The 12,037-nt window shown below is 42.2% G+C and overlaps 1 protein-coding gene across 3 annotated transcripts in view; it reads left to right on the plus strand.

Moving 5' to 3' along the window:
- The window catches only part of LOC132399328 (kinesin-like protein KIF19), a 185,478-nt gene that overhangs the window by 11,863 nt on the left and 161,578 nt on the right, over positions 1–12,037 (plus strand). For all 3 annotated transcript variants that reach the window (XM_059979577.1, XM_059979578.1, XM_059979576.1), the window contains exon 2: positions 11,502–11,582. In XM_059979577.1, coding sequence (XP_059835560.1) covers positions 11,502–11,582 — 81 coding nt within the window. The remainder of the gene's footprint in view (positions 1–11,501; positions 11,583–12,037) is intronic.

Raw genomic sequence — 12,037 nt, forward strand, 5'->3', positions numbered from 1 at the left:
AGAGAGAGAGAGAGAGAGAGAGAGAGAGAGAGAGAGAGAGAGAGAGAGAGAGAGAGAGAGAGAAGGAGAAGATATTGGTTGGTCCACTGGAAAATGAAGCTGAAGGGGTAGTAATAGGGGACAAGGAAATGGAGGATGAATGGAATAAGTATTTTGCATCAGCCTTTGAAATGAATTCAATTCAATTCAATTGAAGATACTATTAGCATGGCAGATGTTCAAAAGTGTCAGGGGAAGAAGTGAGTGCAATTGTTATTACTAGGGAGAAGGTGCTTGGGAAACTGAAAGGTCTGTAGGTAGATAAGTCACCTGGACCAGATGTTCTGAAGCAGGTAGTTGAAGAGATTGTGGAGGCATTAGTAATACTCTTTCAAGATTCTCTTGATTCTGGAATAGTTCCGGAGGATGTGAAGATTGCAAATGGCACTCCACTTTTCAAGAAGTGAGGGAGGGAGATGAAAGGAAATTATAGGCCAGTTAGTCTGACCTGACCGGTTGGGAAGATATTGGAGTCCATTGTTAAGGACATTGTTTTCAGTTACTTGAAGGTACATGATAAAATGGACCAAAGTCAGCATGGTTTTCTTAAGGGAAAATCTTGCCTGACAAATCTGTTAGAATTCTTTGAGGAAATAAACAAATAGACAAAGGCGAATCGGTGGATGTTTGTACTTGGATTTTTCAGTAGGCCTTTGTTAAGGTTCTGCATAGGATGCTGTTGAACAAGATACCTACCTATGGTATTGCAGGAAAGATACTATCATAGACAGAGCATTGGCTGATTGGCAGAAGGCAATACATGGAAATAAAGTGAGCCTTTTCTGTCTGGAAGCCAGTGATTAGTGGTGCTTCATAGGGATCAATGTTGGGACCAATTCTTTTTACGCTGTATTTCAATGATTTGGATGACAGAATTGATGGCTTTGTGACCAAGTTTACAGATGATATGAAAGTACGTGGAGGGGCAGGTAGTGTTGAGGAAGCATAGAATCAAAGGTTTCAAAAAGGTACAATTTAATGTCAGAGAAATGTATACAATATACATCCTGAAATGCTTTTTCTTCACAACCATCCACGGAAACAGAGAAGTGCCTCAAGAATGAACGACAGTTAAATGTTAGAACCCCAAAGTCCCCCCCCAGCTCCCCTCCCTCCCTTGCGTAAGTGGCAGCAAGCAATGATTCCCCTCCCCCCACTGGCAAAAATAAAGTGCACCCGCTACCAGCACTCAAGCTTGAGCAAAGCAATAGCAAAGACACAGACTTGCAGTTACCCCAAAGATTACATTGTTCACCTGGTAATTTGACATGCTGCAGGCTGTCTCTCTCCTAATAAGGGAGAAAGAGGTGACTCCATTTTCCAACGAGTGGGGAGACATAACAAACCACTTGCTGGTTAAAAGCCCGTTACATCGCTTTTTTCTTGCTCTGTGCTTGAAGATCGCAAGGATCCCGGGTTCCCAGGCACACAGCAGCTGTTCCGACTCCCGCAACAGCATACGGGTCTCCTGTGGTGACACCAACCCTTGATCCGCCCGTCTCCAGTTCCTCGAGATCCCAGGCTTCTGAATCTGTGCCGAACTCTTAGGCCAAGCCTTTGGCTGCCGAATAGCAGCTGATTGTGTCCCATTCCCGCAAAGAACCGTCGCCAGCATGGAACTGCAGGTCAGGGTCTTCAAAGGACATTGAAAGCGAAAAATAGAGATATTGAGGATGGAAATAGAATTGTTTTTGAGGATGCAAGCAAAGGAGTCACTGCTGGGCACCTTAACTACTTAGCTCCAGGAAGTACCTGGTCATTCACTACAGTAGAAGGAATACAAGCTTAGATTATTTTCTAACCAAGGAGAAAATTCAAAAATCCGAGGTGTAAGGGAACTTGGGAGTCCTTGTGCAGGATTTCTTAAAGGTGAATTTTCAGTTTGAGTTGGTGGTGAGGAAGGCAAATGCAGTGTTAACATTTATTTCGAGAGGACTAGAATATAAAAACAAGGACGTAATGCTGAGTCTTTACAAAGCAGTGGTGAGGCCTCACTTGGAGTACTGTGAGCAGGTTTGGGCCCTTTATTAAAAAAAGATGTGCTGACATTGGAGAAGGTCCAGAGGAGGTTCATATGAATGATTCCAGGAAGAAAGACTGTATGAGGAGTGATTGATGGCTCTGGTCTTTACTCACTGGAATTTATAAGATTGAGAGGGGATCTCATTAAAACCAATTGAATGTTGTAAGGTCCAGATAGAGTGGTTATGGAGAGGATGTTTCTTGTGGTACAGGAGTCTAGGACCAGAGAGTACAGCCTCAGAACAGAAGGATGTTCATTTAGAACAGAGATGAGGAAGAAATTCTTTAACCAGAGTGTGGTAAATATGTGGAATTCATTGTCACTGGCAGCTGTGGAGGCCAGGTCATTGGCTGGACTTAAGGTGGAAGTTGTTAGGTTCTTAATTAGTCAGGGAGAAGGCGGGAGAATTTGATTGAGAGGGAAATGGATCATTCATGATGAAATGACGGAGCAGACGATGGGCTGAAAGACCAGATTCTGCTCTTGTGTCTTATGGACTTATTGCCTTATAGATTTGCACAGGTAAATGTGAGATATTACATTTTGGACGATCAAACCAGGGTAGGACTTAGACAGTGAATGGTAAGACCCTGGGGGTATTATGGAACAGAGGGACCTGGGAGTGGAAGTGCACAGCCCACTGAATGTGGCATCACAGGTAGAGAGAGTGGTGAAGAAGGCAGACTTCATCAATCAGGACATTGAGCACAGGAGCTGGGAGGTTATGATGCAATTATACAGGATGTTTAGTGAGGCCTCATAGAGGATAGTGCACAGTTTTGATCACCTTGGTGTAGGAAAGATGTTATTGAAGTAGAAAGGGTTTACCAGGATGTTGTCTGGACCTGGGGTCTGACTGACGAGGAAAGGTTGCCTAGACTAGAACTTTATTTCCTGGAATGTAGAAGACTGAGGGTTGACTTGTTAGAGGTATGTAAGATCATGAGGGGAAGAGATAGAGTGAAAGCACAAAGTCCTTTTCTTAGAGGGGTGGTGCTAAAAACATAAGTACAGAGGTTTAAAATCAGTGGCGAGATATTTAAATAAAGCAGCTCTTCACACAAAGGGTGTTGATGACCTTAATAACTTTATTTTGCACCTACCAGATATTCCCTCTATTCTCTCCATCCTCCCCCTCCCCCTTAGCAATTTAAATCGCGGTCTTCTCATTTTTCTGATGAAGACTACTTGTGCTAAAATATCAGCTCCGTTTGCCCATCCAGAGTCACTGCTTACTTTGCTGAATGTTTCCGATTTCCAGCACCTGCACGTTCTTTTTTGCTGACTTCCCTCTAATGTTCTGGATAATGCTTTGACTTCATCCAAGATCACAAAATGAAACACATCACCTGATTGTTATTGGTGGTCCTCAGACTATTTGGTTCTAGATTAGTTGCTGCATTTCACACATCTCCATGGTGAAACATCACAAGGACATCTTTACCCCTAAGCTGAGGCGGTAAAAGGTGCCATGGGAATGCAAATCTTCCTTCATTCGCACTGTTCAGAAGCCCCACCATTTTCCATAAAGGAAGTAGTTACATCATAGAAGGCTGTTTATTGCTATGGATACATTTATTATGAAAACAAAGCCGTGAGAAGCTTTTTAAAGATTAGGTGAAGTATAAAGAAGAAATGTCACAATGGGTGGGCAGGATGTGAACTAGGATGCTTCTGATTGCCAGGCAGGAATGGAAAGTCCTGATCGATTGGGTGGGAGTGGAAATGTTTTGTGCTGTGCTGGTTAATGCTCTGAATTACCAGGAATAGTGTCAGCATTCTGGTGCCGAGAACTAGAACACTGTCAAATTGTGTCATGGTGGTTTCAGGGGACGTTACCGGTTCTCTTCCCCTACCTGCACTCTCTCAGCCCCAGGGAAGAATACTGAGGAAGACAGGCTCACCTGGGGCACTTTATTGTTCCCTTGTTTGTAGTCCGGTGTTTGACTTTCTGTACCTCTTCTTGGTTGAAGAACCTGAAGGAACTAGTTCTCAAAAAACATTCTTCAAAATAAGAACACATTACTGGATATCATAAACTTGATTAGGTCACAGGGATAGGGCTCTAGAATTCTATATCTTTAGTTTGTTTTTTTTAAATTCTCTGTGCATACAACAAATATGGGACTGAATGTGCAGTATGAATCTTACTGAAAAAATACAGGTAGGATTTTATAGAATATAGAACTGGCTGTTTCTTCGTTATACAGTAATCTGTTTTCACTAACTTGCCTTTTGCTTGAATGTTGGTTTGAGCTAACCTTTCAGATCCGTGTGACTCATTCGCTGAGACCGATAAGGTCAAGCGCCACACCAGTGTCTGCCTGGCTTTTGTCGACCCGTCTCTGCCTTTTCTACCTGCAGCCCTGACTATTTCAATGTCTTCCCATCTTTAGAGGGGACCTCAGCTAGTATGAGCATGACTTTTGTATTTGCGTGAGGATCCTGAACTTACCTGTATTTCCATCGGTAACAGCCAAAAGTGCCAAAAAAGACCAGGCCCATGACTAAGTGATGGGATGCATTGTGCTGGCCATCAATTACGTTATGGATTTTTAAAATAAGTATTTTACTACAGATAGATAAAGTAATAGTCTTATTTTTATCTTAATCTTATATTTTAACTGGAAAATAAAAGTTAACATGCCATTTATTAAGGATAAGATTCTCTTTTCAGGTTATGTTTTTCTGTGAGCTTCCTCTCAATGTTCACTAAAGCCACGGAAATAGGTCAGAACCTTTTTGCTTTACCTTTATGTGTGTGATCCTGACTTTGGCAGACAGAACCTTTTCCCTTTGTTCAGTGTACACGTAGTTATCCCGGGTCTCTTTATGGGCTGTTGTGATCCTCTTTTCGTCAACTCCCTCCCGGAGCTCAATAACAGCACAAAACAGAATGAATCAGAATCAGGTTAATTATCATTGACATAAGTCATGAAATCTGTTATTTTGTGGCAGCAGTAGTGTAAAATTCAAATTACTAGGTTAAAATAAAATATAAGTCGTGCAAAAGAGGACTAGCGAGGTAGTGTTTGTGAGTTCATGTTCCGTTCAGGAATCTGATGGCAGAGGGGAAAATTGTTCCTAAAACACTGAGGGTGGATCTTCAGGCTCCTCCCTGAGGATGTCCTGGATTGTGAGGGTGGGCCGTGTTGGAGGTGCTGCTTTTGGAAGAAGTCCTCGATGGAGAGGAAGATTGTGCCCGTGATGGAGATAGTTGAGTCTACAGTCCTCTGAAGACTCTTTTGATCCTGTCCATTGGAGGCTCCATACAAAGCAGTGATGCAACTAGTTCGAGTCTTCTCCGTGGTACAGCTATAGAAACCTGCTGAATATTTGATAACTGAGGACAAGGAGAAACATTGTAAAAACTGTAGATTTCTGACAGTTATCTTTACTCACTGTTCTCCTACACTGAACTGTACTGTTCGCACTGAATATGAAAGAGAATTAGCTACTATGGTTACCAGAATAACTGACGCTTGCTTTTCATGTGTTTCTGATATGGAGCTGCAGAGCAGCAGGGTCAGGTTGAATAGCACTTAAATTTTCCAAGCAAGAAAATGTGACCACAGTTGGTACCTTTATGTTCTTTCAACTGTACAATGGAATTATTGATTATGTCGAAAGGTTTGGAACACTTTTTCACAGCAATGACATTATAGAAGGAAGGAAGCCATTTTGCTTTTAGCTAAGCCAGACAAGTTGATTTTAAAACTTTCTAGCCCCACCCAAGAGTTGATTAAACTATTTGAATAATATATTGGAATCAGAATGTCACTGGCATATATCGTAAAACTTTTTTTGCAGCAGCAGTACATTGCAATACAGAGTAATTTAAAAAACTATAAATTACAATAAGAAATATGTATATAAATTAAATTAAATAAGTGGTGCAAAAAGCGAGCAAAAAATTAGTGAGTTAGTATGCATGGGTTCATGGTCCATTCAGAAATCTGATGACAGAGGGGAAGAAGTTGTTCCTGAAACATTGAGTATGTGTCTTCAGGCTCCTGTACCTCCTCATCGATGGTAGCAATGAGAAGAGGACGTACCCTGGGTGATGGGGGTGCTTAATGAGGGATGTTGCTTTTTTTGACCCATCATCTGTTATAGGTGTCTTTCATGTTGGGGAGCCTAGTGTCTGTGATGGAGCCGGCTGAGTTTACAACTTTCTGCAGCTTTTTCTGATCCTGTGCAGTGACACCTCCATACCACAAGGATGTGCAACCAGTTAGAATGCTCTCCACCAAGAATTTTTGATGCCTCAAATTCCTGATGAAGTATAGCCACTGTTGTGCCTGCTTTATAATTATGTCAATATGTTGGGCCCAGGACAGATCTTCATGGACGTTGGCACCCAGGAACTTGAACCTGCTCAATCTTTTCACTGCCAAGCCCTCAATGATGAGTCCCTCAATGGTGTGAGATCCCTCGACTTCTCCTTCCTGAAGTCCACAATCAATTCCTTGGTCTTACTGACGCTGAGTGCAAGGTTGTTGTTGCAACACCACTTAACCAGCTGTTCTATCTCAATCCTGAATACCTCCTTGTTACCATCTGAAATGATGCCAGCAATAGTTGTGTTGTCGGCAAATTTATAAATAGCATTTGAGCTGTGCCTAGCTATATAGTAGCGGGTGTAGAGAGAGTAGATCAGTGGGTTAAGCACACTCTCTTGAGGTGCACCGGAGTTGATTATCAGTGAGGAGGAGATATATTTCCAATCTTCCCTGACTGTGAAAGTCAAGGATCAAGTTGCAGAGGGAGGTACATAGGCCCATGTTTTGGAGCTTGGCAACTAGGACTGATGGTATGATTGTGTTAAACGCTGATCTGCAGCAGTCTTATATACGTAGGTATTCCTGCTGTCCAGGTGGTCCAAGGCTGAGTGGAGAGCAGTGAGGCTGTATTTGCTGTAGACCTTTTGTGGCGACACACCATTGGGGCCTGATGCCCTGAGTGCTTATTCCCTTGAAAAATGTTCTGACATCCTCCTCTGTGACAAAGTCATAGGGTCACCTGATGCTGCAGAAATCCGCACAGGTGTCATTTTATTCTCCCTTTCAAAGTGTGAATAAAAGGGTTGAAGTCCTCTGGGAGTGAGGTTTCATAGCTATTCATGGTATTAAGTTTCGCCTTGCAGGAGGTAATGCCCTGTAAACCCAGCCAGAGCTGACATACATCCCATTCCATCTCTAACTTCAATCAGAATTGATTTTTGTTCTTAATAGGCCATAGCCTTGCAAAGGTCATAGCTGGACTTCCTGTAAAGTTCTGGATCACTGATCTTGAATGGCAAAGATGTAGCTCTCAGCAGACTACAAATCTGGTTCACCCCCACTTTTTGGTTTGGGTATGGCTGGTATGTTCTCAAAGGCACACACTCATCCACACAGGGCTTGATGAAGTTGGGACAACTGTGGTGTATTCATTCAGATTCGAAGACAAATCCCTGAATATTGTGCAGTCCACCCACTCAAAGCCATCTCGTAAGTGCTCCCTTGACCATAACTTCTTGGTCCTCACCACTGGTGCTGCGGTCTTTAGTCTTGGCCAGGAGGAGACGTACAACCAGGTGATCAGACTTCCCAAAACGTGGACGCGGGATGGCACAGTAAACGTATTTGATGGTGGTATAACAATTGTCAAGTATGTGGGTTCCTCTGGTTCCACAGGTGATAAATTTGTGGTAGTTGATCAGAGACTTATTCAAGATGACTTGGTTGAAATCAATGGGGAAGTACCCGAGTGGGCAGTTTTGTGACCTGCTGATCATGGTGCACAGCTCAGCCAGTGCCTGCTTCATGTTGGCCTGGGGTAAAATGTACACCGCTACCAGGATGATGATGGAAAACTCCCTCGGCAGATAAAATGAATGACACTTGACTGCCAGATGTTCCCGGTCAGGTGAGCGGTATTGAGACAGATCCACCATGCCTGTGCACCAACGATACCCCCACATACCACTCCCTCCCTCCATCACTCCCAATTCCCTGGGCAAAGAGGGCAACAGGGCAAGTTTGACAACTGAAATGAACATCTGGATAAAACTGGTGCAGACTGGGGGTTTGGAGGAGCTGCTGTGGGAATACGTGGTTTGTGTACTGTATGATGTGTGTACTCAGAAGAGGCTGCTTGGTGAAAAGAAACTGAACTTTTGGCCAGAATTTGATACGGTCCAAGCAGTGGCTGTGCAAGCCCAGAATTACAACATCCACCCACTGAAAGCTCAGGATGTTAACAAGATGGAACCTCGCTCCTTGAGATTTTCAAGAATGGAAAACTGTCTCGGGGGAGATCAGCTGCTGTGCAGAGCAGCATCTTACGTCGATGAGTACAGATACAAGCAGTCTGGTTTATGATAAGTTTGATGTTGAGGGGGATTTGTTACCAGTTTTCTTGAAATCAAAAAGCAAACTCAAGCAACTGAACGGTGCCCAGAAAGTTAGGAAGAACTGTACATGGAAGAGATCTAGATGAAGAAAATGGTGAACTGGAGGCATCAAGTAGACATCGGCAGTTCCACTTTGCTGTAACCTGGTGTACACTGTAGGAATGAAAACAGGAATAGAAATCCACACTGGTGCTACGATAACATGACATAAGTGGCTTCTGCCAGATGCGTGTCACCCTTCTTTCTATGGACCTACACCAAGTAAAAGGATAAGCTGAAAGGGATTTGTGGCCTAGAAATGCATTTTTGTTTCTGGTCCACAGGCAAAATATCTGGCAACATGCTGCATTGGAGATGTCCCTGATGTCCTTCATAGGACCATTTTAGAATAACTTCAATCAACTTTAGAAAGCTGGTTGTTGCTTGTGGCTGAACAACTTTAGGTCCCGAAAGAACCATACATGCAAGGATACTTTACATATACCTTTCCATGTAACCCAGACACAGTGTGCCATTTCACATTTTCTTTCCCAGGCGTTGCTGGCAGTTCATCGTGGTAGCAATCAGTGAGGATTCATGTACTGCAGTAATAACATTGGCTCACCTGGTGCTGCTGGTAGATAGTGTGCCAATCAGGCAGCTACACGATCCTCCGGTTGTCAAACGTCTTCAGTGCTGTTGGAGTTGCACTCTTTCCAGAACGTACAGGATATTACATCGTACTCCTGGCTTGCGCCTTGTTAGTAGTCCCCAGTCTGTAAGTGAGTGCTAGAATCTGGGGGAAGTTCATGAGAATGTCGGGAGAATGAGAAAAGGGATTCATGTAGGATCAGTGTAGATGAGCGGCAATGGTCAACGGACATTCAGTGGGCCAAAGGGTCTGCTTCTATGTTGTATCTCTATCTGGCTCTGTGGCTAATGGGGGAAAAGGCTTTTGTATATCAGGGGATGAATTACTCACCGTTGGGATGGTCAACCTCTGACTTGTTGCTGTAGACACTTTGGAATTTCTGATTGTTGTGATCCTTGGCTATTGATTCATGGAGACAAATGCACATGCTTAACAATGTTCACTCAGAGGAAAGCAGCAAATTCAGCACTAGTAAAATTATTTCCACTACCCATCGCAAGCAACTCTGGCACTAAAGAGAAAACACTTCTATGATTGATAACCATAAAGGAATATGGTTGTTTTTACTGGAGTTACATTAGCCCTACACTGGAGACTCACTGATAGCTGTATCATTGTATGTCAAGGATAAACAACTGGACTCTTTCCTGTGGAAGCAGGTCATTGCATGGTTACTTTATGTGATAGGGACGGTCACTGACCTCTTATTAGCCAATGTCTGAAAGTTGTTTTGCAATGCATCCTTTGCTGAGGAGTTTGAAGAAGGGAACATCATCACTTCTGATCCTGTAGTGAAATAATGGTCATTGGTGAAGCAGCTGAGGATAAATGGGCTAAGGACACTGGATTATGAAATTCATGTAGTGTGTTTGGACTAGAATGACATAACTCCAATAACCACAACCACAATGCTTTGTTAAATGTCATGCCGTTAAAGTTGTCAGATGCATCAGATGGAAGATTTGCTGAAGGTGAAGGTTTCATCATCTGTTGCAGAAGTAATTATAAAAAGGAGGTCACACCTCAGAGATTGGCTCTTCACTAGTCATCTACAAGTGCAAACCACTGAGTTTATGCCAGCTCTCAGGACAATCTCATGAGTCCCATTCTACTTATTTCCGTGTAACCTGTTCTCTATCACAGATCAATCAACTTCCAGTGGGGACAGTGTACGACAGGCAGTTTGCCTACTTGCAAACCTTTGGCAGGTGGGGGAGGAAATCCATACCGGCAGAGGGGAATGTGCAAACCCCACAGAGACAGCTCCAAAAGTCGGGATCCAGTGTAGATGGCTGGACCTGACCGGCAGTAGTGTTATCTGTTCTATCTCTGCGGTGGCCATCATTTGCAACAAACGTGGGAATTGCCAGAAAGGTTAAAATTGCAAGCAAGGAATTGTTGGATATTCACTTTTGTTATAGTATTTATGTTTATGATTATATTTTTACTTATGTCTGTTTTCATTTTCATAAAGGGGGAAAGGACATATTAATCCTGGCTTTGTGAGAAGTTCCTTAAAGAGATGTTACTATTTTATTATTGCAAACCCGTTCAATGGCTGGATGACAGCTCAAGATAAAATAGTTTTGAGCCTAGCACATGACAAAAACTGATTTGTGTGTGTTGATTTTACTCAGTCTGGATACACTCTGTGAGTTAATTTGATCCCAGGAGTTTGACCAATATTTAAAATAAAAACTGAATATGTCACAGGGTGTGGTTAAGCTGATTATTTTTCTCAATAACCATATGATAGGTAGATACCTGTAGATAGAGAGAACAGATAGATAGATTGATAAGGAAACAAAACACTTTGCATTACAGCCTCTATTACAAGGCAAAAGGGAGTGCTTATATTACCATACACCCTGTTATATATTGATAAGAGGAAATGGGTAGATGTGAAGCAATAAGCATTCTTTGTTATGAACCTTTGGTTACTGCTCTCCCCATATCCCTGTAAACGTTGATTTGCTTATTTCAGTCATTAGGCTTAAAAGAAAGCATGCTGATAAGTGAACCTGCCAAGTTAACAGGAAGTTTGTTTCTGCGGTTGTGTGATTTTTCTTTCACATTTAGAATTTGGTTTGACTTAGTAATCAGTTGCTTAGTTCTGAAATCACTATATCCAGAGCATTGGAGAGGATTCATTAGGTTGTCCTGCTGTTTAGTTATTTTTAGATAAATGCGGTGTTTGTCACTCTGTAAGTATTAAAACCAAGGTTTTCTCACAAGTGTGAGACCCTGTTGTTAGTGAGGCTAGATTTATGCATTTGAAATAAATCCCTATAAATGTATTTCTGTAACATGCCACCTGCTCTATAAACTAGATACAGTGATGTAAAACTTGTGCATGGAAGTGTAACTGTGCCTCATGATGATGTGATCTACTTTTACTTGTATATTTTTAGGTGGCTCTCCGAATTCGCCCCATCAATGAGTCGGAACTTGATGAAGAAGCAACCATCATAGCACATAAAGTGGATGATCAGGTATGTGGTTCTCCTATTCCTTACAGCGCAGACTTTCACTACTTTGCTAAAGCAAAAGCTCATTGTTAATGCATTATATTCTAACGTAAAATATACTATATTTGATACATCTGTATATACACACACACACACACACACACACACACACACACACACACACACACACACACACACACACACACACACACACACACACACACACACACACACACACAAATTCTGGTTAATTGGGACAAATCAGGACCGGTACATTTTTGTCCCAATTAAGTAGCTGCCCTAATGAGCCATATTTTCATGAAAGTAATTAAAAAGTTTTAGAAAATAGATTTATAACAAATTATGAATTTAAATATAATATAAAATAAATTAGAACATTACCAAACACGAGGAAATCTGCAGATGCTGGAAATTCAAACAACACACACAAAATGCTGGTGGAACACAGCAGGCCAGGC

The sequence above is a fragment of the Hypanus sabinus genome, chromosome 9 (genome assembly GCF_030144855.1).
Source record: "Hypanus sabinus isolate sHypSab1 chromosome 9, sHypSab1.hap1, whole genome shotgun sequence".
Classification (NCBI taxonomy): Eukaryota; Metazoa; Chordata; class Chondrichthyes; order Myliobatiformes; family Dasyatidae; genus Hypanus; species Hypanus sabinus.